Below are 26,336 nucleotides of genomic sequence, written 5' to 3' on the forward strand. Positions count from 1 at the left end.
AAAAATCAGTATATGAAAACAGTAAAGAGCAAAGAAAGAGGAATGTGTGCTGAACGATTTTACTCTTTCCAGAGGGGGAAAAATCTTCTTGGTATACAATAGGACTTATGATATAGACACATGTTATTCATAAATTATTTCTATTAAGCTTTCTATTCTTTTCCATTTAAGTAGTGATATAAATAATTGAAACAACTCAGGTAGTTGTTATATTTATTAGTTTAAAAAAAGGACAAAACTACCATCGTTCAGCACAATTTCTCTCTGAAAGGAGAAAAGCAGGAAATATACTTCAAACCTTTCTTTAGATCCACTGAGTCCTTGTTTACGCTCATATATCCTCTAGATAACAGGCAAGAAACTAATAAATTGTCTGGCAACACACACAGAGGAGATATCATCCTCTGCATGCAGTTATAGTTGTTCCTTGCCTCTTCACTAGGGAATACTGGACTGGCCCAACTCAGTGTTATTACCAACAGTGTGTGTACATTACAAAACCAAGTTTCAATTAGAACAGTTTGAAATTAATTTTAATTCAAACAAAAGAAATGTCATAAATTCCTTAAAAAATATTTATTTCAGAAATAAAATTTCTTTCAAAGATGAAAAACTGCAGGGTATCTGCTACATTTTAGATTTTCAAATTCACGATTTTCCATGACTAATTCCAAGAATTTTTCATGGCTTAACGAAGTTACGATTTACTCTGACAAAAACACAACAATACATTTAAAAAAGCATTATAATAACATTAATTGAAATGATAGATATAACTCAAACTGTTATACTCTGCATCCTCATATTTATAGATTTTAAATTTAAAAAACAAAGTAAAGAAAGAGTTGAAGCAATAAAATTGTTGGAAAAAATACAAAAGCAAACATTTTTTTATTTTTCCATCAGAATTATATTCTAAAGATACTTTTCTTGTTCATCAGGAAGGAAAGAAATATTCCTGATTTTTCTTTTTTTTTTTCTGACAGAAGTATATTCTAAAGATATTTTTCTTGTTCATCAGAAAGAAAAGAAATATTCCTGATTTTTCTGTTTTCATCTCAGAATTAAAAAAAAATTTGCCAATTTGAAATCAATAAAATAAAAGAAATGAATATTACCAAAAATTCTGAAATCACAGAAGTTTACAAGATAATTTGATCTAGTAATGACGCTCTTTCATTTTTTGAAAGAGACACCATATCTTTATAGAACATGATGAAAACATTTTATAATATGACTAATGTGAGAGTGGGGATTCTGTTACAAATTCAGATATTCGGAGCACCATGAAACTTGGAGGGGGGGGGGGGGTAATTCCATTTTAAAAATTATATTTTTTAGTGATTGAAATCCATGACTTTCCTCCAAGTGTGCAGATACCCTGTTACTGGAGAAAATATTTCCAAAATAAGTAAATGATAAGCAATGATGAATCATTCATTAAAAAAACCTATCAGATCACTTATTCTGAGTTTCTTGAATATCTCCCAAAATATAAATAATACAAAAATTAAATTAAATTTTAAAAAAAAAGCAGCAGAAAACTAAAAGAGCAAATGAAGTTTCAATAAAACTTCAAACAAGACTTCCTTATAAATAACTGCTATATCTTAATCAAGTCTGAGTAATATACTAAAACAAAACTCATTAATTTAAAACATTGGGAATAGATAGCTCAGTTAGAATACAGCACTTTAGTGAAATATATTACTAACACTGAAATAACTCAATTTGTCAATCAAAAAATATAATTTGAAGACAGCATTAAATCTTAAAAACAGCCTTGGTTTTGAATGACACACACAATATCGACAAGACCTGCATAAATCGATCTCCAACTATATTTTTATAACCAGAGCAAGATCAGAGGCACTAATATTATCCATGTGCCTCTAAAAAGAAAAAAAAGAAAAATATCAATTAAATGAATTATAATAAATCAGTTAATATTTGTTAAAAATAAAATTAGTAAATAAAAGAGGATTCAAAAATATGAGAACATTTCACAAAGCCCAAAACAAATAATTATGATAATACATAATAGCTATAACAGTAAAATAAAGATGGCGAAAAGTATTTTTATAAATTGTTTATAACTACGACTAAATTCAAAGGAAAAATTTGTTTAAGAAATTTAATGCAAACCAGGCCTTAAATTATCTTCAAAGAAAATCCTAGCCTTTGACTCAGCATGCAAACTCTTATATTTTTGAATCACTCTTCTTACCAACCAAAAATATACAAATATAATTAGGAGAAATTGAAAACTCAAAGATGTTAAACAATAGGAAAAATAATTATCATTTATATACCTTAAAATAATGAAATTAATTAAAAACATTACCCAACTCAATTAACATTGAAAACTTGGAATTTTAATTTTACTCTCAAAACTACGTGCTCTTTATCAGAATTCAAAATTTAAAAAAATTGAACTTTAATTGAAAGAATGAAAAAGGGACTTATTATAGACAATACTTTAAAAATGTGAAAATTTTAATGAGAAGCACTTTTATCAACATTGCAAATTAATGAATGCATGATAAGAGAAACTTAATTCTACAAAAAGTGAAAAACAAATCAGTCACAAACAAAATGAAGACAGTCTACTTTAGAAGTATATGAAAAATGAGCCTTAGATGCCTCAAATGGGATACAGTTGAACCCCTGGGATATAGCAAACCTCTTTCTCATTAAGATCTTATTTTAAATGACTAAAGTGATAATAAAGTAAGCTTTAATTTCCTTTCAGCAATTTTTCTTCCAGTCCTCATTTAACTCACAGGTGAAAATACAGCCCACCCCCATTAAGAAAGACTAAAAGGTATTAAGATCTACTTCCAAATGACTGCTGTGTAGCAGTCATAACTGCCAAGATGGATAGGAAAAAATCCAGTAGACTTTATAAAATATAAATTTCCTGACAATTGTCGCAAAATGTACCAAATATTTTACACATAAGGATTCTTATAGTCATCAAAATAGAAAAACTGCAATGGTTTCCAGTTATGATTAACATTAAACTAACTTGAAATGTCATGTATTATGCTTACTCATAGTTTTGAATAATAGGCATTTAATTCCTCAAAGATAGCTAAAAAATTATTTAATTTAAAAACAAGTTCTGAATGAAATACATTTTAGAACAAAAAAAAAGTTTCAAACTAATATTTATAAACGAGGCTCTCTTTATTTTGTATTAGTAACACTCGTATAAATATTGGAGCAAGTAATAATATACGCAGATATCTATTTTAACAGTGATTTTTTTTAAAAATAAACTTACCCAATTTTAGAGAATTTTCTAAAATATGCAAAAACCAGGAGAATTTTCATGAAACCAGTAGTCCAGGAAAATCTGGCAAAATCTAGTAGTCAACTGGAAAAACCAGTAGAGCTGTGAGCAGCCCACAGACCAGGGCGTTATTCGCAGCCTGAATATGAGACAACTAGCGGTGTGTGATTTAGAAAACACGGATACAGAATACATCTCTTTCAGAAGGAATCATTTCGTTAGAAAAATCACGTAGGCAATCAGCAACTGTTTCTGCCATGGTGTTTTGAAAGATTAAGGTGAAGAAAAAAGACCAATGTGGAGATGATATACCTATAACATTCCCGGTTTTTCCCGCACATATTAAACAAAATATATTAAGACGAAACACACTCACTGCGCTCTTGTGAATTATACCAGGATAAAGATGATATTTTTAGTTGCTGGAGAAATAAGAAACAGCTCAACATAAAACAAATAATGCTGTCATAAATGAAATAATATAACTGAGCAGTCATCTTTAAATATCCCATAGATTATTGCACTTTGAGAGGTCTGTATTTTTTTAAAGACAAAAATAAGAAATAAAATTTCCAATTTGTTAGGAAAAATTTAAACTTCCCTTCACTTTCCGTTATTTTAGGTGATTGTTAAATTGAACCCTGGAATAGAAAGTTTTCCTGGGTATGTTATAAAACAATTTCAATGTTGCGATGACAAAGTGTGTACTTCTGGTACCCTTATCTATATGAAATTGTCAGCGAAATTAAACTAAAGAACAAAGCTAGGGAAAATTTCAGTATCTACATCCTAAGTAAACATCCTGAATTCTCTGTATATTGTAATAAAGAAAATTGAAGGACCGTACTTAAAATTTCGTTTCTTTTTTAAATTTGGATATAGTAATTTATACATTTATAGCGATATTACTGGATCTGCAGACTGTCCACTATGGCGATATTTGACTGCATTTCTCTTTCTTTTAAAAATTGTCATTCATACATCTACCCAAAAATAAACTTTTCAACACTTTCTTAAATCTAAACTAGCATAGAATCTAATCAAAATTCAAATAAAATAGTCATTTTTTTTAAAAAAAAATTCTCTAAACAGATTTTGAAGATATATACATATTTTAAACAGATATTGCTTTTAATTTTTACTTCAAAAGTTGTAACAAAAAAAAAAAATTTACAGAATTTTAAAATGAATTTCTGACCCAACACTAAAAAATTGTTAAGAATAAAAGCTATAGATGACATTATTTCATTTACAAATTTTAAACAATGTAGAATGTATTAATATAGAAACAATTAATAAAAAAAAAGATGACTAAACTTACCTAAACCACGAGCAGCTACATCTGTGGCTACCAGAATAGGCGACTTCCCATTTCTGAACTCTAAAAAGAAATTTGATACATGCATAAAAACATTCTTATTTAAAACAGACGTTAAATATAACACCTTTAATAGTTTAACATGTAGCCAAATGAATGGGAAAGAAAGAAAAGGGAAGAATTTTTTTTTCTTCTTAAAAGCTTTCTTAAACAGGGTGGCCACTCAAATCAGATTTCAAATTTCCCTGATTTTTCCAGGTTTTCCAGATAAAAATCTTAAAATTTCCAGGTTTTTGTTTCTTTTTTCTTGCTAAGTGTAGGATGTGTACAAGAAAAGTGTCGGTATTAAAAAATATTTTATTCAAAATATTATTTTTTTAACATATCATCTTGAAAAAAATAATTTTGAATCAAAAATCATTAATGCAACAATTGTAAGGATTTGTTGACAAACATTGCAGTTAGCGATTGTAAAAAAATGTGATTGGTTGGTTTGCTGAGAAAAAAATAATTCATAGATTTCTTTGTATGGAAGTAGAAAAGCTTTCAGAAAAAGGGTGCAATATATAAAGTCTATTATTATTAAATTATAACCAACTAATTTTTGGAGAATTTCATTTTTCAAGTTAAAAATACAAAAACATTTTGTCAAAATAGAAAAAAAAATTACCACCAAAGAATCGGAACAAACTTGAGCCATAAAGGACAGAATTTAAAAACAGAAGCAAATTTCCTAATCCCTTTTTCTACCTCCACCAGAATCTTTCCTAAATTGCACAGTCCCATAGCGGACAAAGGTTTCTACATTCGTTTAGCAACCGTGGCAGAATTTTATGTGGCATTCTAGTTTAACAGAGCTGTAATGGAGCAAATTTTGATGCAAGCAAAGTATCGCTAAGTTGATGATACAGGCAATTCGCTATAACTCGAAGTACGATAACTCGAATATTACTATAACTCAATTTTTTTAAGGGGTTCCGACCCTTTTATCTTCAATTTCATGTTAATTATTCTTGATTACTCGAACTGTACTCCCTTTAACTCGATTTTTTTTTTGGATCTTTTAAAGCAAGAAAAAAACCCTAGGAGCTGATATCTTGCCCCTTCCTTTGCAACACACGCAATGTCTTTCGCACTCTTCATGGAGGAGTTAAAGTTGTCCCTCTTGAAGTATGTGAGCAGTGGTTAAATGAAACATTACCAAATTTACTTCATGGATACAGTTAAAATGATGTTTTCAATATTGATGATATGGGTTTATTTTTTAAATGTCTTCCAAATAAGACTATGATGTTTAAGGATGAAAAATGCTCAGGGGATAAAATGAGCAAGGAACGTTAGACTGTCCTAGTTGAAGGAAATGCGCCTGGGACGGAGAAATTGCCCTTACTTGTTATCGGAAAATACCGAAATCCCCGATGTTTCAAGAATGTAAAAACGTATCCTTTGTATTACAAGTCCAGCAAAAAGTTTTGGATGACATCATTTTTATTTGAAGACAATGTAAGAAAATTGGATCGTAAATTCTTCGCTAAAAAAAGAAAAGTGATACTTTTTATGGATAAATGCATAGCGCATAGTGATCTACCTAATTTAAAAGCAGCAAACCTGCAGTTTCTCCCGCCAAACACAACAGCAAAGTTGCAACCGATGGACCAGGATATCATAAAGTGCTTGAAACAGTCTTATCGTAAATGGTTTGTCAAAAAATGATCTTAAATACTGTAAGCATTTAGAAGATTTGTAATTAATAAGCATTAATTAAATAATCCGACAATATTTTGAAAGACCGAAACTAACGGTAAGTCGAACTTCCAATATGTCGAAGTTCTTTGTCAGTCCTATCAGATTCGAGTTATCGCGAATTCACTGTATTTCAACTGTTTGGCGATACATTTCCGTTTAAAAAAAGGTGGGTATAATGGATGAAATAATTTAAATTAAGAAAATTAGTAAATAATTTAAATTGGTGAAATTAAAAAAATGATCAAAGAAAAAATTTCCAGCTTTTCTTTATAATTCCCTGATTTTTCCAGGTTTATATCCAAATTTCCCTGATATTTGCAGGTTTTTTCCAGTTTAAAAAAAATTCCCCGATAATTCCAGGTTTTAAAGGTGGGTGGCCACCCTGATAAACTATTAGATTTTGACACCTAGTAAGTTCATCTATGCAATTCTATGGACTAATATAGAAATCTAAGTAGTTCCAAGTACTCCTTGGAGACTTTTTTTTTATTTCCAAGGAGTTTCTAAGCAGTATAAGCAGTCTGTACGCACCCTGAATAAAGCCTTAATCTCATTAAAAATTAAAAAGTACTGTCCAAATTTCATTATTTACCGTTCCCATAACAGTCAAGATAAGACTCATTGTATAAAATATTTCACGCAAACTACTACCCAATATATAAAAATAACGCAGACATTTCAATGATTAAATTTTTAAAATATAACCATAAACCTTTTTACTATACCAAAAAATTTATAAAACAAAATTTAGTTCCTTAAAAGGCTACGAATGTGACTAAAACAAATTCAAAATGCACTTACCACTTAAAACCCAATCTCGTTCCGGTTGGGACTTATTACCATGGATACACAATGCGGAATATCTGCAAGCAAGATTTAAAGTAAGATTTTTTCGGACAAAATGTTTCAGTAGAAAAAGTGAATCAATTAAGTAGAAAAGTTACCCTTGTTTCCTCATATAACGTGTCAGCTCGTCTACACGACGTTTTGTTTCAGCAAAAATTATAGTCTGAAGAAAAAAAATTATCAATTTTATTTATTTTAAATAATGATTGTGAGAATTAATAAAATATATATAATAAAAAGAATATCAGAATAAAAACTAATTTTTTTAAATTTCAACACACCTTGTTTTCCTTTTCATTCATTATTTCTTGAAGGAGATTAGTAAGCCTGAAATAATAGAAACATATGTAATTTTTAAAAAAAAAAATAATTGCATTAATTTGAATTCTGTTTTAAGATACTTCAAAAATTACCTGTCATCTTTTTCTGTTTCATCCATGACATCCACAATTTGCATGATATTGTGATTCGCAGATAATTCAAGTGCACCAACATTTATTTGAATGTAATCAATCAAAAAATCTTCAGCCAGCTTCTGAACTTCTTTTGGCCATGTTGCGCTGAACATTACAGTTTGTCTATCAGGCTGGAAGGATATAATAAACAGTCAATTCAAATCATTCAAAGACAGTAAAATTTTCTGTAAGGGTACTCTTATATACACATAATATTTTTTCTAATAATATGGATTGAAAAGTTTTTAATTCGGAAACTCTAACATACCGAAGAAAATAAAAGTTCGCAAATTATTACAGATATACCTTCAGTGATTCTGCTTAAGTCAACAAAGGACTTTCAATTTTTTTTTTAAAGAAATTATCAAGGGATTTGTTTGAAATTCTCAGTATACATTTATATTGTTAAAAAAACTTATATAAAAAATTTTGAAAAATTCTTTTAAAATTTAAGAAATTAAAATTTCAAATTTATATTGTTTTTTTTTTTTTAAATATTTTGCCTTGTATCCAAAATTTTGTTGAAACGACAATTATTTTAAAATATTACATATTAGGTAACAAAAAAAATTTTGGAAACTTTTTTTACTTTTAATTATTGAAACAAAAAGTAAACAAGCAACAAAGCAGCATTTTTAGGAAAAAATCATCATGCCACTATAAAATAGCATGTATATAAATAATAATCTTGTTATAAAGACTTTTGGAGGACTCTAATCTTTGGACTAGCATTGTATGCATAGACATAACAACAATACTATTTACTTAATTCAAAAAACTATTCCAACAACATGTTAATAATATTCATAAATATAGCATCAAATTCTCAGGTTAATAGAATGAAAATTAATTTTGCTGGAACAGTTTGAAATTTGTCATTGAGAAGACACTGACATTGCCTTCTGAAAGACACTGGGAAAAATTACTTTCATTGCAGGGCGTCAATGGCACGTGGTCAAATCAGAAATGGCCATAATTTCGTTAATTTTGCTCTGATTCAAGAATTTAATTTTTAAAAAATGTTCAGTTAAATGTCTAGAATTCAAAAATATATATATAAAAAATAAAATATTTTTATGGGCAAATGTTTGCTTATTTGGAAGTCCCTTGTCACCTTAAATGATCAACAAAGGATGAGAATCAAATTACATTGGAACCTCTTCTGGATGCACAACTGGATTTAAAAGCTTCGGATTCCTCATAAACATAACTTCTTGTTTCTAAATATCAATGTCATAAATGAGCATAATAACAGATGGATGAAGTGGAAAAATTTATCTGCCAGATTGTTTCTTTTCCCAGATTTCTATGCAGGGGACATTTTTCTTTCCTATGTTTAATTCCAATATTTTAAACATTATGTGAAGTGCGAGCTAAATTTATTTCTCACAGAATTTTTATACTGTAACCAAGAACTAAGTTAATCATTTAAAATTTCTTAAGTCATTCAATTTTCTATACAATTTCTTTTTCACTAATAAACTATGCTGACTGATAAGTTAAAAAAAAACTCATTTCCTAATAAAATAACTAAACTACAAAAATAACAGATGAAACAGTTGTTGCCGTAATTAAGATTTGAATCTCTGTTGAGTGGTCCCCTGTTCACAACCCTACATAAATCAAATAAGTTGATAAAAAGTTTCCAAACAAATATTTCTTGCTTCTAGCACGTTAGTCATAACATTTGCAAAATTTTAATTGGAGTTCCGGTAAAAGACCGGAAAAAATTTTCCAGCTAAAAATGATAACATAGTTGATTCAGTTCTTGCTTTTCTACAGTGCAAACAGGGTTGCCGCATAAATCTTTCAAAAAAAATTCCATGTGTTTTCCCTGTGCGTATTACACAAAATATATTACGAGGAAACACACAATCACTGTGCTCTTGTCAGAGTTACATTATGCTAACTATGCTATGTTTAATTGCTGAAAAAACTTAAAAGAAATAAGGAACAGCCTAACCTACTTAAAACAAATAATGCTATAGTAAATTAAATCGTTTAGTATAGCAGAAATATCGTTCTTAAATATCCCATAGAATGCACTTTGAGAGGTTACCACTTCTTACAAAACGACAAGATATAAAATTCCCTGTATTTTCCCACTTTGTAAGGAAAAAATAAAAATTCTTTGTGTTTTCTCTGTGGAGTGGCAAACCTGACAAAACAGTTGATGTGTCAATGATGGTAGGTTCAGCACAAAAAGAAAAGATGAGAAACATAGTATCTCCTAACGGTTCCTTCTCTTAGATTTGGAATGATTTTTCAAAGTTTAGGGTCAACCATAAGCCTGTATAAATAGAATTTTTTTCTTTTGCAGAGAAAACTCTGGGGGGATAATTCTCAGAGAGAACTCTGTATACATATTTGGGGGAAGGTACCGTAACTTGCAGCACAATACCCAGAAGCATAACTGCCAGCTTAATTGCAATTTATGTTTTTCATTGTAGAAACAATTTAAGGTTTTAATATAATACTCTGGGTTTGAAAAATTTGACTCCAATACTTAAACTTAAAAAAAAAAAAAAAACATCTCAAACATCCAACAGGAAGCTTAAAAATCCTGCCTTACAAAGCAAGACAATTTTTTTCTTTTTTAAAAACTAACTTTTATCCAGTTTTCCAACAATCATTGTGAAAAATCTTAAGGGAGCTACACTGTAGATACATGCCAAAAATCAGGATATTTACAGATGTGTGTTAATTTACGCGTTAAGTGTAAACACAATTTCAAGGGATCGCAGTACCATTGCAAAATTTTTTTAAAAAATAAAGGTATAATAATTCATTTTGTGGATGCTTAACACTTTGATTTAACTTATAATCAATAATTTATCTTCAAAAAAATAGTTAAACTATTAAATTTTTTTTAAAAATTTAACAAAAATCTCAATTTTTTTATTTTAACATTTAAAATTTTTTTTTCTTAATGCTTATAATATTCATCAACAATTTTGTGTATTCATTTGTTGATATATCAATTAGAATATTTTTTATAGATTATTTTGTAAAAAAGTAGAAAAAAGTTAAAATTTCCTGTTAGGTATATATAACATGCTGTAAAAATTTTAACATCTCAAAATGCTTACTCCAGGCACAGAGTAAATAAGTGCATTATACTTAAAATAAAAAAGTTTACTTCAAAGCTTTAATAGAAAAAATTCCTTAGGGATTCAATTAAGATTAAAGCACAAAACTACCATCTATGAGAAAAAGCATTTAAAAGTCAATCAGTTGATCAAGTTTCTGTTTTAGGGCAATCTAAAATTGTTCATAACTTTTTAAAAATGTAGATAGTTTTTCTCCCTCAGTGCATTTAAAATAACTTGAAGTTTATTATGAGCAATAAAAAAATATCGCTATTTTGGTCATTTTTTGGGTACTGTCACCCCTTGACATAATTATTTAAGAACTAAATCGGGAATCTTGCTCAGTTACTGAATTGCTAGAAGACTAATAGATTAGTTTATATCTATGTACTATAAATGCTATTTAAAGACTAATAAATTCCAAGCTTATCTTACTCTTATTTGATTTATGATTTTTCTTATTTGAGGTTCAAAACCCATGTCCAACATTCTATCAGCTTCATCTAAAACTAGATAAGTGCACTGCTTAAGTGAAACTTTATTGCATTCCAGAAAATCTATAAGACGACCAGGAGTAGCGATACAAATTTGTGCACCTAGAATTAAAAAACAGGAATTATAGTGTTTTACTTAAAACCAATGAATATGTAACAATGAATATGTAACTAAAATATCTACCACGTTCAACGTCTCTCAATTGTGGACCCTTCGGAGCACCACCAAAAATGCAGCTATTACGCACATAAGAAAACCTCCCAAAATCATTGCAAACCACCTGAATTTGCTGAGCTAATTCTCGAGTAGGAGCCAACACCAAAACCTGAAAATAAAATATTTATTCATAACATGTAGTAAATAATACAACACAACTATAAGTCCGAAAAAATGAATATATAATATAAGTATGATATCAATAGATTCAAACTTGAAGTAAAAGAAACTTAAGCAAAATATAATGCATACTTGCTAACTTATAAATAAAAACTGGCACCAACATGAAGAATTTAAAGACACATATCCAAATTAATAAAAATGGAATGTAAATTAATAAAGTGGTATTAATAAAATGAAAAATAAAAAGTATAACAAATTAAAAGTAACATACATCTCATCATTGCAATGTTATTAAAATAAGAAGCAAATTCTCTTTAATTTTTAAGAAGCATTTTAATAACATTTTTTTTCATTGCCTAGTAAAATCTATTTTACTAAAAATAATTAGCAGATAACTAATCTTATTCAATAGTAGAAATTTGCTGTATCATGTTTAAATAATAAATAAAAGTACTAACAATCCTTTTTTTTTAAATTTTATTATGATGCTATTTAAAAAACACTATATACAAAATAAAATAATGTTTAATTAAAAGTTTAAAATCAGCAGCACAGCTAAATTTAAAGATATTGCACAAATGAAATAAAATGCTACATATAAAAAAAAATTCTTCTAAAAGTTTTCTCCTGAATCACCTAAGGAATTATGACAGATCTAGTCTTTATTTAAACCAGCTTTCTAAAGTTTTGTTTTAAATAGATTTAGTAAAATTCTTTCCCAATAAACTAAAAATTCTATCACATCAAATGGAGCAGAATTATATCTGCCAATTTATATTTAATCATTCCATCAGCACCTTTCATTTGTCTTATCACTACACATCAATTGGTTTATTTGGAACACTGAAATCTTTGTTGGCAAAATTGCTTAAGACGCGTTGCCACTCAAATCTGTAGTGCAATAAATTAAGAGAAAATACACAATCACCATGCTCTAGTGTGAGCTACATTGTGCTAGTTTTGATTAAGTGGTAGATATAATTAGAGAAATAGGGAATAGGTGAACATGCTTAATTCAGGGTTCATACAGAGATCAGAAGAAGAAATCCAAGGAGTATCCAAGGAGTCCAAACTTTTAAGGACTTATCAAAAATTTAAAAACTTTGTGTAAAATATAGTTTTTTTTTAAAATTGGGACTCTCTTAACTCACAGTGACCTGTCGAAAAATGATCGAATATTTTGCTTATTTATTTAGGATTTACTCCTAAAAGGCATGTAGGATTAACAGTTTTGCTTTGGAGTAGGTACAAGGTAGGATCTTATCCCCCTCATTAGAAACGGCTTTTCTCATTTCTATGGCAGCTAACACAGTTTTGTAAGAAGAAAACAAACTATTTAAGTTGCAGACAACTTTTAAACTATAAAAATAAACTTATCAAATAAAAATCAACTCACAAGACGGTTGCACAACCCGGGTTTTTCCATGTTTTATTGGGGTTTTTTTCTTCTTCCAAAAGAGTGAAGGGATAAATACCTCATTTTAAAAAAAGTTTATTTTACTATTAATTAAGTTTAATTTTATGAATTACCTTAACATATAGGTAATTAATAATTAATACAAATAAATTGGTGCAAAAGTCTAAAAAAAGTTTCTTCCGACATCATGATACAAAATGTTATATGTACTCGCATACATCACACATTTGAAACTTAATTTAACACAAGATTACTTTTTATTTATATTCTTACTTATCAAAACCCACTTTAGGGTGGATTTTATCCAGTAAAAGCTGCCTGTGTTTAACTGGGTAGGTGGGTTTTTTGCACCCCTGTGCACAACTATTTTAAAGACTAAGTTTATGGAAAGGATAAAACTATTAACAAAGGCAGAAACAACACTTAACAAATTATACATCACTCTACTAAGAACACAACTTCCAGGAAGTCACAGAACAGGAGAAAAAACAGTGGCATCCATTTGTAAACAGTTCGGACAGTGAAATATTTTACAACAGGGATGAGTTTCTTGAAAGTCGAATGCCTAAATTGTACAATGTAAATAAAATAAAAAAGGGAAAGGAAATTTTAAAATCCATGCAAATTTCAGATCTATCAGTAGGTCCGTAAAATTACGGATAATTCATTATTGTTGCCAAATACGTATAATGGAAATTTTTGTACTCTCATTTTCACTGTGTACATTATTGAGTTTTGGAGGTGGAGAAACATTTAACATTGAAAACAAACTTTTGTTTTGCTTCACAATCATAAATTTACAAAATTGTTCTCCCATGAATTTGATTTCCAAACATCCATCATACAGTTTTGGACTAAGGGCATAAGAAACTAAGTTTTCCCAGTATTCAAGGTTTGGGAAAACCAGATACAGAGTTTTGTTTAGGCAAAGATGTAGCCAACCACTGTTTAGGTTTTTACTGGTACTTTAACAGCTTTTGTTCTTTAATGGTCCCTATATCGGTGATATTTCATTTAATGTCAATAAAAAAAAAACAATTTTTTAAATACATCATTAATTACACAAAACTTTTTTTTTAAAAAAAAGAGAAAAATCATTACTTTTAAAAATTCTTATGTTACAATAAAATTATGCTTAATTATCAAAAAATGTAAAGAATTAATGGAATCCTTTTTTTCCCCCAATTACCTATACAACAGCATAATTTTATAATATACAATTCTGGAACAATCATAATTTTATTTGCTGCAATATAAAATTTAGTTCAAAAAATGAAATTAAAATGAAGAAAGAACTAAAACAGAACCAGCTATTTGTCTAAAAATATTATAAAATTACAGAAACATATAATTTACAGGATGTAATATGGTAAATTAAATGTATAAAAAAACTTGTACATACTGTAGGTCCAGATCCTCTTACTATTTCTTGATTTGCAATATGAACAATTGCTGGCAAAATATACTGAAAAAATAAACAAGAGTTATAATGGATTCAATGAGGATAATTTATTTTAAAAGATATTTTTATCTACTCTATATCACACATGGAAAATAGAAAATTCTCCTAAATAAATTAGTCGGGTGTGTTTTCCTGCTTTGTATTTGAAATAAAAATTTCAAATGTTAAAGAGGTTTTTTAACTCTAAGCAGGATATTATGAACAGTTAGAAATACAAAATTAAGTCCCATATCTGGACCTCCCTTTCTCGGAAGAATCTATTTCCCAGCCACTACTTAACAATCAAAATAAACATATCTTCCCTTTTCTATACAAAAAAATAAATAAATAAAATAAAAAAATTTATATACTTGCAGTTTTAAAAGAACAAGCTTTCTTTTTTCAAGCTTCTGGCATAGCTGCCAGTATGAATAGGAAAAAAATTCAGTTATTTTTCTACAGGGTTTCCACTCTTTTAACAAATCAAAAATTAAGGACATTTTTTGAAAAAATTAAAGATTTTAAACATAGTATAATAATTTTTTATCCTCAAGTATACATATACTCTTGTTACAATGCCAATTATTTACCCTTTTTTAAAAAAATAAATAAAATAAAAAAACAATTTCATTGTAATGCAAGTAATGATATACAGTCGGACTTCTATTTAACGAACTTCCATTTTCCGAATTTTTTTGAGGAACCAAGAACATTTTGGAAATTTATTCGTAAAATAACTTCCAAATAGCGAAGTGAATTTTCTATTTAACGAACTTTTCTTTGAGGTCCGCTTTCCCTATTTCCCAAAATATTTCAGAACATTTCAAACTTGTTAACGCATTTTATGAGGGAAATGACCTTGAATTGATTTTCGAAGCCACTTAACTTTTAGAGAAAGCAGTGAAATCCCTTTCCCCTTTTGTTTGCATTTCAAAGGAAAAACTCGATAAAATTAACGAATTTTATCAGTAGCAATTAAACTTATGAACGCGTGAGGTAATGTATGTTTTAAATTACTACTATAATAAATGTAGATATAATTTTATACATAAATTTAGCTTTTTTTAGTTTAAAATGTATGTAGCATGATAGTGTAACACTGGATAATGTTTTACTCTATTCTTGCTTTTCATGCAGATTTCTTTTATGGTTAAGATTTAAGAGAAAATAAATGGTAGATACTAGTTTACTAGATAAAGGTGTATCAATTACCATTTTAATCATGTCTAGTGTTTATGAATTTAAAACCTGTTTTGCGTCGTTTAAGTATTTCAAAAGGTGATTTTCTATTTAACGACTTTTCCATACAACGAACTTATTATCGGAACTTAGCGACTTCGTTAAATAGAGGTCAGACTGTAATTGTATATATTTCCAGGCTGACAAAGTGGGCCCAGGCAAATTTCACGAACCCAGGCGGGTTTTTTCCAAACTTATTAAACTAGATCAATAGGTTTTGCTTTAAAAGCAAAATAATTTCACCTTAGAACAAGACTTTCAAGTAATTAAAGATAAATTAACTTGATACATAAACTGAAATTTATTCAAATTATTTTAAGAGATTACTAATGTGCCTTTAATTATAATGGAAAAGTGAAGTAACAGATCTTTATAGAACTATGGGGCTCCTTCAACCTTACAAATATATTTTTATTTATATAGTACTATCCCAAGTAAACACAAGGCCCTACTAATATTCAAACATCTTAAATTGTTAATTTTTTTTTTCTTCAGAAGGCTTAATTGAACATTTTTTTAAATTCATTGCAATAATTATGAAAATTTTTATAGGATAAAAATACAAAAAAAAAACTTTGAAACATTTTAAGAAAGACATATTAAAAATGGTTTGCAACTTTACCATTTTGAAATTATTACTAAACAGCCAATGTGTTATGTTTACTTTGATAATCAGCTTTAAATAAATTATTTCCAGCTAAAACTGTTATCAGGAATAACTTCACATTATGTAACTAAATCTGTCGAAAAACATCATCTAATTTTAAAGTAACCAAAAGTTGAATAGAAATTTTTTAAAAAAAAAACAGTATATTGATATGCAATGTTAACAAAACAAAAAGATTAATTATAAAATCTATGTCTACATTTTATTTTCATAGGCTTATAATTAAAAAATATGGTATCTTTTAATTGAGTTAGATTTAATTCTTTATTTAACAATCTAAAACCTCAAAAAAAAATGGTTAAATTACTACAAAATAAGTTATAAATAGTAACCAAATATTTAACTTTCTTGTTAGAGGGAAGATATACATTCTTATTAGGTAATCAGAAATAAAAATTTAAAGTATTTCTGAAAAAAAGCTAGGGTTTTCAGCAGCAACCTGATAAACCCCAGGTTGTTTGTAATATTTTTGTAAGACTGAAAAATTGTTCCTATCAATTAGTGACACTGAAAACTAAGTACTTTTAAAAACCTTGTACTAAAATTAAGTACTTACAAGGGTCCTTATTTTCAAATTAAAAATTAAGTTTTTAAGGACCCGGGGAACCCTCTATTATAAATTAATTTATACAGTCGAACCCCTCTATAGTGAACCGTCTGCGGACTCAGTAATGTGTCCACTATAACCGATGGTTCACTATATCCAAATTTTTTGAAGAATATTTTTTGCATAAGACAGTTGAATGATTGAAAATTGACTTTGCAATTTTGCATAAGTTATTTAAAAAATTATTAACTAATTAACAGATAAAGCAAAAATTGATGGAAAAAGTAATTACGTCGCTAAATATTAGTTTTATTTTCACTTTTTATGAAAAAAATTTGTGATTTTTGATTGAACACAATTTGATTTTAAATTGAGTTCATCAATTTTCTTATCTACAATGCGCAAAGAATGCAAGATTTTTACATTTTGAACAAGATTTCGAACCCGGCATAACAACATATAACCCGGAATATAAGACATATAAGACATATAAGAAATGCCGGCATAACCCGGCATTTCTTAACAAAGCATCTTCTACGTTTTCTCTTTCAGCTCCAAGCAGTTTTTTCGATGAAACCATGTTTTTGTTGTATGCCGCAAGAATTGCACTTCGATTTTTCTAAATGTTTGAAACTGTAGATTTTGACAAGGAAAATTCCTTACACAGTGTCGATTGATTGGTTCCATCATCAATACGCTTTACAATTTTAACTTTGTCGTCCATCGAAAACACTTTTCTCTTTAGAGAATTTGCCATTTTCACTGCTTTTGAAATAAAAATCTTGTCTCAAATAGATAATGTAAGAATATGAAGAGAGCAGCTGTAGAATGAGTTAAATTGTTCCCCTTTTTGATTGTCAAGGGGTGATTTGTAAAGAATATGGTTTGAACAGATAAGAAAATTCCAAAAATTCAGCAGGTGGCCAAGTTAACTAGTTGTAGAGCAAGCTTGGGGAAAAGAGATAAAGCGAGGCTTGTCAGGGAGGGGGGAGTATAAGATAAATGATCTGTTTGACATTTATTACAGTATAGTTAAAAGTGATAAGCATAAAGGTGAGTAATATGACACATTTTATAGGAATGCATTCATTTTCAGTCCCAACACCTACAAGTTTAAAGATGGAGGACTGAAAAAGATATTTAAAGAAATGAAATTTGAGTCCACTATAACCGAGTTTCTAAGTTCTAAGCTGTTCACTATAAGCGTTAAAAATAACATTATTTCAATAGGAATACGGACGGGACCGCTAAAAAAGTTCACCACATCCGAGTGTTCACTATATCCCAGGTTCGACTGTATATACAGCGAAACTTCAGTTAAAGGGATACTCCTTGGACCGAAAAAATTCTCCGATTGCAAGTTTGTCCGTTTAAGGGGAAAACACTAACAACGGAATTTAATGCCTTAAATTGTTTTTAGAATAATTGCAATGATATAGAAATATTTAGAACCTTATACTTAGAATCTGACAGAAAAATAAAAATCTAAACTCATACGCAGTAGGTAAAAGAAAATTAAATTATGATTAATAATAAAGATAGATTTGGTTTAAACAAAAATGCTTCAGCATACAGTATTAGAAATTGCAGATAAATCAATAACACAGATAATTTTAACTTACTGACAAAGTCTTCCCCGAACCAGTTTGAGCAACACCCACTAAATCTCTTCCACTTAAAGCAATCGGCCAAACTTGTGACTGGATTGCAGTAGGCTTTTCAAATTTCTGGTCACAAATGGCTTGCATAATATAATCTAAATTGAAATACAAATAAACACATGTAAATAATCTTAAAACTTAACTTTTTTGGTCACAAACTACAAGGTAATGATCAAAGTATTTGAATAAAATATTTCATAACTAAAAAGTCTCTTTTTTTTCCTTTGTATAAGGAGAACACTTTTTTAAATTATTTAGATAGAGTTCAGACTCAATTCCAAGAAGAAAAACTTACTAGCTTTTGAACCAGAGTAATCTAGTAAATAAAAAGAGAGAGAGAGAGAAAGCCAGATTTGTTACTTTCATGGGTGCCACTTTAAAAAAAATGTCATGGCCGAACTTACTTTTTGACTCATTAACACTGTCTAGCATTGCTTGACAGAATTTTCCAAAATGTATTGCACAATGACTGCAAAGAACACCTTTCTGTGAGAATGGCCCATATACTATAACTATATAAATGACTTGCTTATTTTTTTTCAGCAAACAAAACGAAAACTACATAATTTCTTTTTTAACACCATTTGCTGAATTATTCTTATTTTTTCTTGAAGACATTCACATATCTCTACTTCTTTTTCACTTCATCATTATCAATTTTTAGTCCTAGATCTATAATTTTTTTTTTTTTTAATGACCTCAATTTGAGCATTCTACTTTAATTTTCTAAGCATTTCTAAATATCAGGGAGGTGGGAACTCAAGCAGATTCAGATTAACATGAGGAAATGTTGAAATTCTATCATTCCAATTTTTATCAATAGTTTGCAATAATTACGAAGAATAATGCAACAAGTAATTATTTTTACTAACTATTGTTACCCCCCCCCCCAATTTTTTTTTTTAAATTAATTTTTTTAGCAGTTCAAAAAACAAATTGGAAGGAGTACTTTTAACGTGGAATTTAGTGCATTGATTTTTCTCAAGACTGCCATTTATTGCATTTTAACAAGAAAAAAAAATTTTCTTTGCAAAGTGACATTAAACTAAATATATATATTTTTTTTGACCGAAAATTTTCCTTCGACGCCCTGGATTTTCCTTAAAACCTCGTTCGCATGAATAAACATACTCTGCTAAATAATATAAGTAATAATAACAAACATTAAAAATAATTTTATTTTATAAGTTGAAATCAAACAATTATTGGCTACCACTTTAGTTTTACTTAATCTAAAAATCTGCCTAAATTGCAGCATAAAATATATAAAAATAATATTAATAATAAAAGCTAAACATTTTTGTCGGAAGAAAATTATTACAGGTTCCCTACATTCACAATATTCAATTAATCTGAGATAATTGAATATTATGCATGAATTTTTTATTCTATTGTTTGTAAATAAAACCATTAAGAGATGAACGACAAGTTTGAATTTTTCTTCATAACTAAGCATAAGATTTTTTACCGCATATAAAATATTAAAAGACCTTCACTTCATACGTTTCTGATTCTTGTAAGACAACTTTACTAAAATTTTTAAAAGTTCAATATACAAATATTATATATATATACATTAATATTTTATTATATATATTTAATATACATATAATTAAATATATAGATATTTCAATATACACATTAAATTAAAAATACAGTACACAACAATAACTAAAAAGAAACAAGCAAAAAAAAAGTAATTAAGTACAACAAAAGTTTGCAAAAATTCTATGCAAAATATTACTTAAAATTCTCAATTTTAATGAATAAAAATTAGATGGAAATTTTGAGGCGAGGAAATTAAGTCACCAACATTAAAATTACCAAGAAAAATAAGATTTTCTATCGCTATTAGGGAGGGGGGAATAACAATGTCTAGTTGGTCCCCGTAATCAACGAAAATGGGAGATTTCTCTGTTTCAGACGGAGGAAATGAAGTCGGAAATCGAGAAGCAAGAAAGGATTTTTGCACATGAGAGTGCAAAAATCCTTTCCACTGCATCGGCAGGCATTTCATTAAGTATGTCAAATAAATAGAGGTTTCCTACGCTACAGACCATAATTTATATTTTGGTTAAACATACAGATATGGAAGTTGAAAAATCACGATACAATTTCAGTAAACAAACTTATCTGCATCAGTTTTGGCAGTCACTTGAGGTAAAATTCGAAACATTTTCCGATCAATTCGGGTGGACGGGAGAACGCTAAATGCGGTAGAGTTGACACAGCTGTAGTTTAGCATAAACTTAGCAATTTATTTTTATGTGTCATACTAATTTTCCAATTAACACTTTCAGGGGAAAAGTGTAATGTAATAATCAGAAGGGTTCACTTATTACCTTTTTTTAATTGGTAGTTGCATAACAAATAACTAAAGTTAAATATTACCAGGAAAGTTTCCTTCATAAAAGTCAACAATTGGTCTGGGTACATTCTGGCCATAACATGTTATTTGAAGTGATCTTTGCCAGTCATCTACTTCTCTCTAAATATAAAAGCAATTTGGAAAACATTAGTTATTCAATGAATTTAGTGACTGTCTTAAAACAACTAATTCTGCTGAATTCATAACATAAAAATAATAAGCCTATGTGCAACAGATGAACTACACCATTGATAAAAATTCTCACTATTAGTTTAGAATTTTTGGTAACGGTAACAGACCTTTATGCAACCTTGTGACTATTTATAGTCATGGAGAAGGCCAGCCTACTAATTGAGTTTAAACTAAATATTATCATGTTTTTAGGGCATGAATCTGAATAGAACAACCTGATAATGCTCACTCTGGTTATTGTTTCCGTTTTTTAAAGCGCTATACGTTGAGCCAGTTTAAATTAAATATTATCATGTTTTTAGGGCATGAATCTGAATTGAACAACCTGATAATGCTCACTCTGGTTATTGTTTCAGTTTTTAAAAGCGCTATATGTTGAGCCACCTGAGCTAGATTTGGCATGTGCAAATTTATTGCAATTAATATCTTTACTATAAAATATTTTATTTTTATCAAAGTTTTTCTTCCACCTAAAGGGAAACAAAAATCTTAGTCTTCACTTCATTAGTCACAACACGGGCTGATTATAATCTATATACAGTCAATTCGCTATAACTCGAAGTACGATAACTCGAATATTACTATAACTCGATTTTTTTTATGAGGTCCCGACCCTTTTATCTTCAATTTCATGTTAATTATTCTCGATTACTCGAACTTTACTCCCTTTAACTCGATTTTTTTGGGATCTTTTAAAGCAAAAAAAAAAAGAGAAAAAAAAACCTAGGAGCTGATATCTTGCCCCTTTCTTTGCAACACACACACAATGTCTTTCGCACTCTTCATGGAGAAGCTAAAGCTGTCCCTCTTGAAGTATGTGAACAATGGTTAAATGAAACGTTACCAAATTTACTTAAAGGATACAGTTAAAATGAGGTTTTCAATATTGATGAAATGGGTTTATTTTTTAAATGTCTTCCAAATAAGACTATGATGTTTAAGGATGAAAACTGCTCAGGGGGTAAAATGAGCAAAGAAAGTTTGACTGTCCTAGTTGGAGGAAATGCGTCTGGGACAGAGAAATTGCCCTTAGTTGTTATCGGAAAATACCGAAATCCCCGATGTTTCAAGAATGTAAAAACGTATCCTTTGGATTACAAGTTTTGGATGACATCAGTTTTATTTGAAGACTATTTAAGAAAATTGGGTCGGAAATTCTTTGCTAAATAAAGAAAAGTGATACTCTTTATGGATAAATGCACAACGCATAGTGATCTACCTAATTTGAAAGCAGTAAACTTGCAGTTTCTCCCGCCAAACACAACAGCAAAGTTGCAGCCGATGGACCAGGGTATCATAAAGTGCTTCAAACAGTCTTATCTTAAATGGCTTGTCAGAAAAATGGTCTTAAATATTGTAAGCATTTAGAAGATTTGTAATTAATAAATAAGCATTAATTAAATAATCCAGCAATATTTTGAAAGTCCAAAACCGAAACTGACGGTAAGTCGAACTTCCGATATGTCGAAGTTTTTCGTCAGTCCTATCAGATTCGAGTTATCGCGAATTCACTGTATATGTAGCGTTTAAATAATTCTTTGCAATTATTACCTTGTATTTACATTTAGTTCTTTAAATCTCCAATATTTTATTATTGCTCATTTACGAATATTGATAGTCTTATGATTTTTTTTTAAAAAATATCGATATTGCACATTTAATTTACTTGCACTAATCTAATTGCACATTTAATTTACTTACAATGTGGCAATTCCATGGTTTTTTGACATTTCGGCAATTATTGCCACTGATTGACATACTTTTGGAAATCTCTCAATTGATATTTTGTCTTCCGAAGTTAAAATTGCATATTTAAAACATTTCTGACACAGTCAACTTCTGTCCATCGTTTCACAAATCCATGTTGTGTTCTGATTTTTTTTTTTTTTTACAGTTTTGGATATTAATTTATTCACGATTTGTAATGATCCCGATATATTTTAGTCAATATGAGGAATTTAGCACTTAAGCACATTTACTTTGTGATGCAATGAAACCATTGATTTTTTTTAGCAGTCACTGTTAGATTTCCACAAGTTTTTAAAATCAGATATTTGTGACTATAACAAGCAAGCTGCGAAATGAAGCATGCTTTCAAGTTACTCTTATTTGCATGATCATTGATTATTTTAATAGTTACCTGTCATGAATTTCACTAATTTTTTTAATGAGATGATGGTTTACAAAACGTGAAAAAGGAAATTAGCTCATTTTTTAGTCACAAAGAGAGAATAACGCCCACAATGAAAGAGGATGTATTTTTTCGTACATAAATGAAAAAATCATTACATTAACTGGAAAACTTTTATAATTTAATTCTATGAACAGAAAACTTTAAAAGAAATGTCTTTTCTACATATGTCACTAAAATCATATGCATTGGCATACTTCCTTACATTTAAAAATAGCTGCACTAATTTTATTGTTTAACTGTATGGAATTCTAATGAGTTTCATTCAAAGGAATTGAACTGAAAGCATCTGGTTCAAAAAATTATAACTTATATATCATGAAATTTCAAACTAACACGTTGTGCTATGCTTTGCATTCATGTACAGACAGCATAATTTTTCCTCTTTTAGAACTGACTTGATATAAAATTTTATACTTTTAGATAATTTATTCTTAATGCAATATTTTGTTATTTCTTACTTTCTCTATTTTCCAAATTTATTTATTTGGTCTTAGCTTTTTAATCTATGTTGAATCTATTTACGAATATTAGTTTAGTTTTTTTTTTTAAATGTAATTTCATTATATACTATCATAGGATAAATAAGCTAATTGGTTTTTAAGTGTTATTGATGATAATTAATAATTTTCTTATGCGTAGCATAACATTAATTATGTAATAGAATAGTTCACTTTTATATAAAATTTGTCAACTATATTAAGTTTTCGAGCTACCTATTTTGTGAAAATGTAGATACAATTAGACATCATTTCAAAAAATACAAAAATAACATTTTAAGAAGTACTTTGTGAAACTAACATTTTTCCTTAAGTTGAATTTTTGAAGTTATCACTAAAACGTAGTAAATTTGGCCTGGACATACCCCTGAAGATGCACCCTTCATTTATATTAAACACACACATGCACACCTTTATTAATATATGAAAGCGTATGTAAAAGAAAAATGCATCTCTCATTAGCTTTGGAAAAGCACCAGATTTTGAGCCGTAAATAGGTAGGTAAATGCTATTATTGCTAATTAAATTTTAATTTATGGCTGTAAAATGTTCATTTGGTGTAAAGCTTGAATAAAGGGATTAATATTATAAATTAGGATCCTTTTCAGCAACAAAATAAGCTTTGAAAGATCTAAATCCTATATCTCGTGGAATCACGGAGGCAGCAAAATTGTTGATGCCTGTCAGCGTTTAATATACAAATTTAAATAGATTACAAGAAAATTACTCGTATAATGAAAAAGTAAACAAAGATGACTTACTTGATTTTTATGTGAAATATTAGGATGTTCTTGATATAAGTTCTTCTGTATAACGGGAAGAGAATCTAAATCAAATGTAGCTTTGCGCATACCTTCTCCGTACTGTTTTTTTTGGCCATAGCTACCATTCCGGTTAAACCTGTCACCTCCATTTCTGAAGTTGCCAGAATTTCCATCATTACTTCTATTATATCCTCCTCCTTCACTGTTTCTAAAGCCTCCATTACTACTTCCTCTTCCCCTGTTAAATCCCCCACCTCTATTTTTGTAATCACCACTATAAATCAATAAAAAAATATTACAAAAATATAGAATTTTTAAAAAATTACAAAACAAATTATAAAGACAAAAGAGAAATGTCATAGACATCATAATACACCACTCTACCTTACATCATAACATCAGTAATTTGATTAGTTTTTTATTCAATGATAAAGAAAGTTTAAACAATTTAGTTTTATACTTCAATTCTTGTCTGATCACATATTGAAATTTAAGTAACACAAGAAAGGAACCATTAGAAAAGCTCTTTAAAATATGCTCAGTCATAATAAAAAAATTTGATTAAAAGAATAGTTGATAAAAGAAAAACAGAAAAAATCGTTATAAGTAATTAAAATATACAGTTGAAAATCAATTGCCTATGTTACAAGTCATCAATCTTAACATACTAGTAAAAAAAGAGAATAAAAAAATTTCTATCAAAAATGCTTTTATATGCTACACTACAATAAAAGCAGAAAACAGCAAAAAGTAAATTTTTTAAACATAATGTGCCAAAAAAACTACGTTATAAAAAATTATATAACAGGGCTGCCATTGGATGAAAACAAGAAAAATAGTAGCTTTAGTAGCATCATATATGAAAAAAAGTCTCCCAAATAGTCTCCAAGATATATAAAATAGATGCCAATATCATATTCTCCTCTAACATAATTTTAATCATTTGTGCTATAAAAGTATAAAATTCAAATAATATGCAGTTAGATACTCATATTTTATAAAAAATGTACATTTATTTGTGGATTTACCAACAATATATAGATAGAGGAATGCTGAAGGAACTGCTGTAGAAATTTTTGAACATTTTAAAAATATCTATTTTCAGTTTTATTCTTTATGAGGCATAAGACTTCAGATATCATATAAAAAACAATAGTTGTAATTAAAAAAAATATGGAAAAAAAAGCTAGAGACTAAAAATTTTAGGCATCATAAAAAATGAAGTAAAAATGACCTTTACTTTCATATATGAATTTTTTTAACCTTACTATGAAATAAAAATTTAGTATATAATAAACAAAATCTGCATTCTAAAAGTACTTAAATAATTTTCAACAATAATATGAAAGGAAAATTATTATATAGGTACAAATAAATTAAAAATTTTATGATTGAAAATGAAGTGGGAAAAAAACACACAATGTTGTATAAAATGTGAAATTTATTATTTTCTTAACATTTTCTAGGGGCTTTTAGTACAGATATCAATTAAATTTGTTTTCCTTTTATGAACAAGTTTATCAATTCTAACCGATTCAATTTCATGTTCTCTCTCTGTTACTCATAATTTTTCAGCTGCTTCATGAGTTAAACATGAATTGGCAAGCAGACACAGAAGCTGACGTACTAATAAGAATTCATGTTCTACCGTATTCTGCTCCTCACACCCCCTGTCAAAATGAATGAATTGAAAAACAAGTGCAGTTGCAATACTTGACCTTGAGTCATTATTTCGTTTTGTTGGCTGTCACTACGCATTTTAAAAG

At 28.5% G+C, this 26,336-nt stretch overlaps 1 protein-coding gene across 3 annotated transcripts in view; it reads right to left on the reverse strand.

Moving 5' to 3' along the window:
* Positions 1 to 26,336, reverse strand: part of LOC107440103 (putative ATP-dependent RNA helicase DDX5) — a 33,720-nt gene that overhangs the window by 5,071 nt on the left and 2,313 nt on the right. For 2 of the 3 annotated variants that reach the window (XM_087150599.1, XM_087150593.1), the window contains exons 2-12: positions 24,568 to 24,844; positions 20,947 to 21,043; positions 18,517 to 18,650; positions 14,403 to 14,465; positions 11,428 to 11,569; positions 11,185 to 11,345; positions 7,619 to 7,791; positions 7,487 to 7,532; positions 7,304 to 7,368; positions 7,161 to 7,222; positions 4,617 to 4,676 (exon numbers count right to left, since the gene is read on the reverse strand). In XM_087150599.1, the coding sequence (XP_087006725.1) occupies positions 4,617 to 4,676; positions 7,161 to 7,222; positions 7,304 to 7,368; positions 7,487 to 7,532; positions 7,619 to 7,791; positions 11,185 to 11,345; positions 11,428 to 11,569; positions 14,403 to 14,465; positions 18,517 to 18,650; positions 20,947 to 21,043; positions 24,568 to 24,844 (1,280 nt within the window). Of the gene's footprint in view, positions 1 to 561; positions 1,893 to 4,616; positions 4,677 to 7,160; positions 7,223 to 7,303; positions 7,369 to 7,486; positions 7,533 to 7,618; positions 7,792 to 11,184; positions 11,346 to 11,427; positions 11,570 to 14,402; positions 14,466 to 18,516; positions 18,651 to 20,946; positions 21,044 to 24,567; positions 24,845 to 26,336 lie in introns of those variants that run through there. The other variant, XM_087150609.1, reaches the window with a different exon arrangement.

This window comes from Parasteatoda tepidariorum, chromosome 1, assembly GCF_982258835.1.
Source record: "Parasteatoda tepidariorum strain Cologne lab strain chromosome 1, Ptep-v5.0, whole genome shotgun sequence".
In the NCBI taxonomy this organism is placed as follows: Eukaryota; Metazoa; Arthropoda; class Arachnida; order Araneae; family Theridiidae; genus Parasteatoda; species Parasteatoda tepidariorum.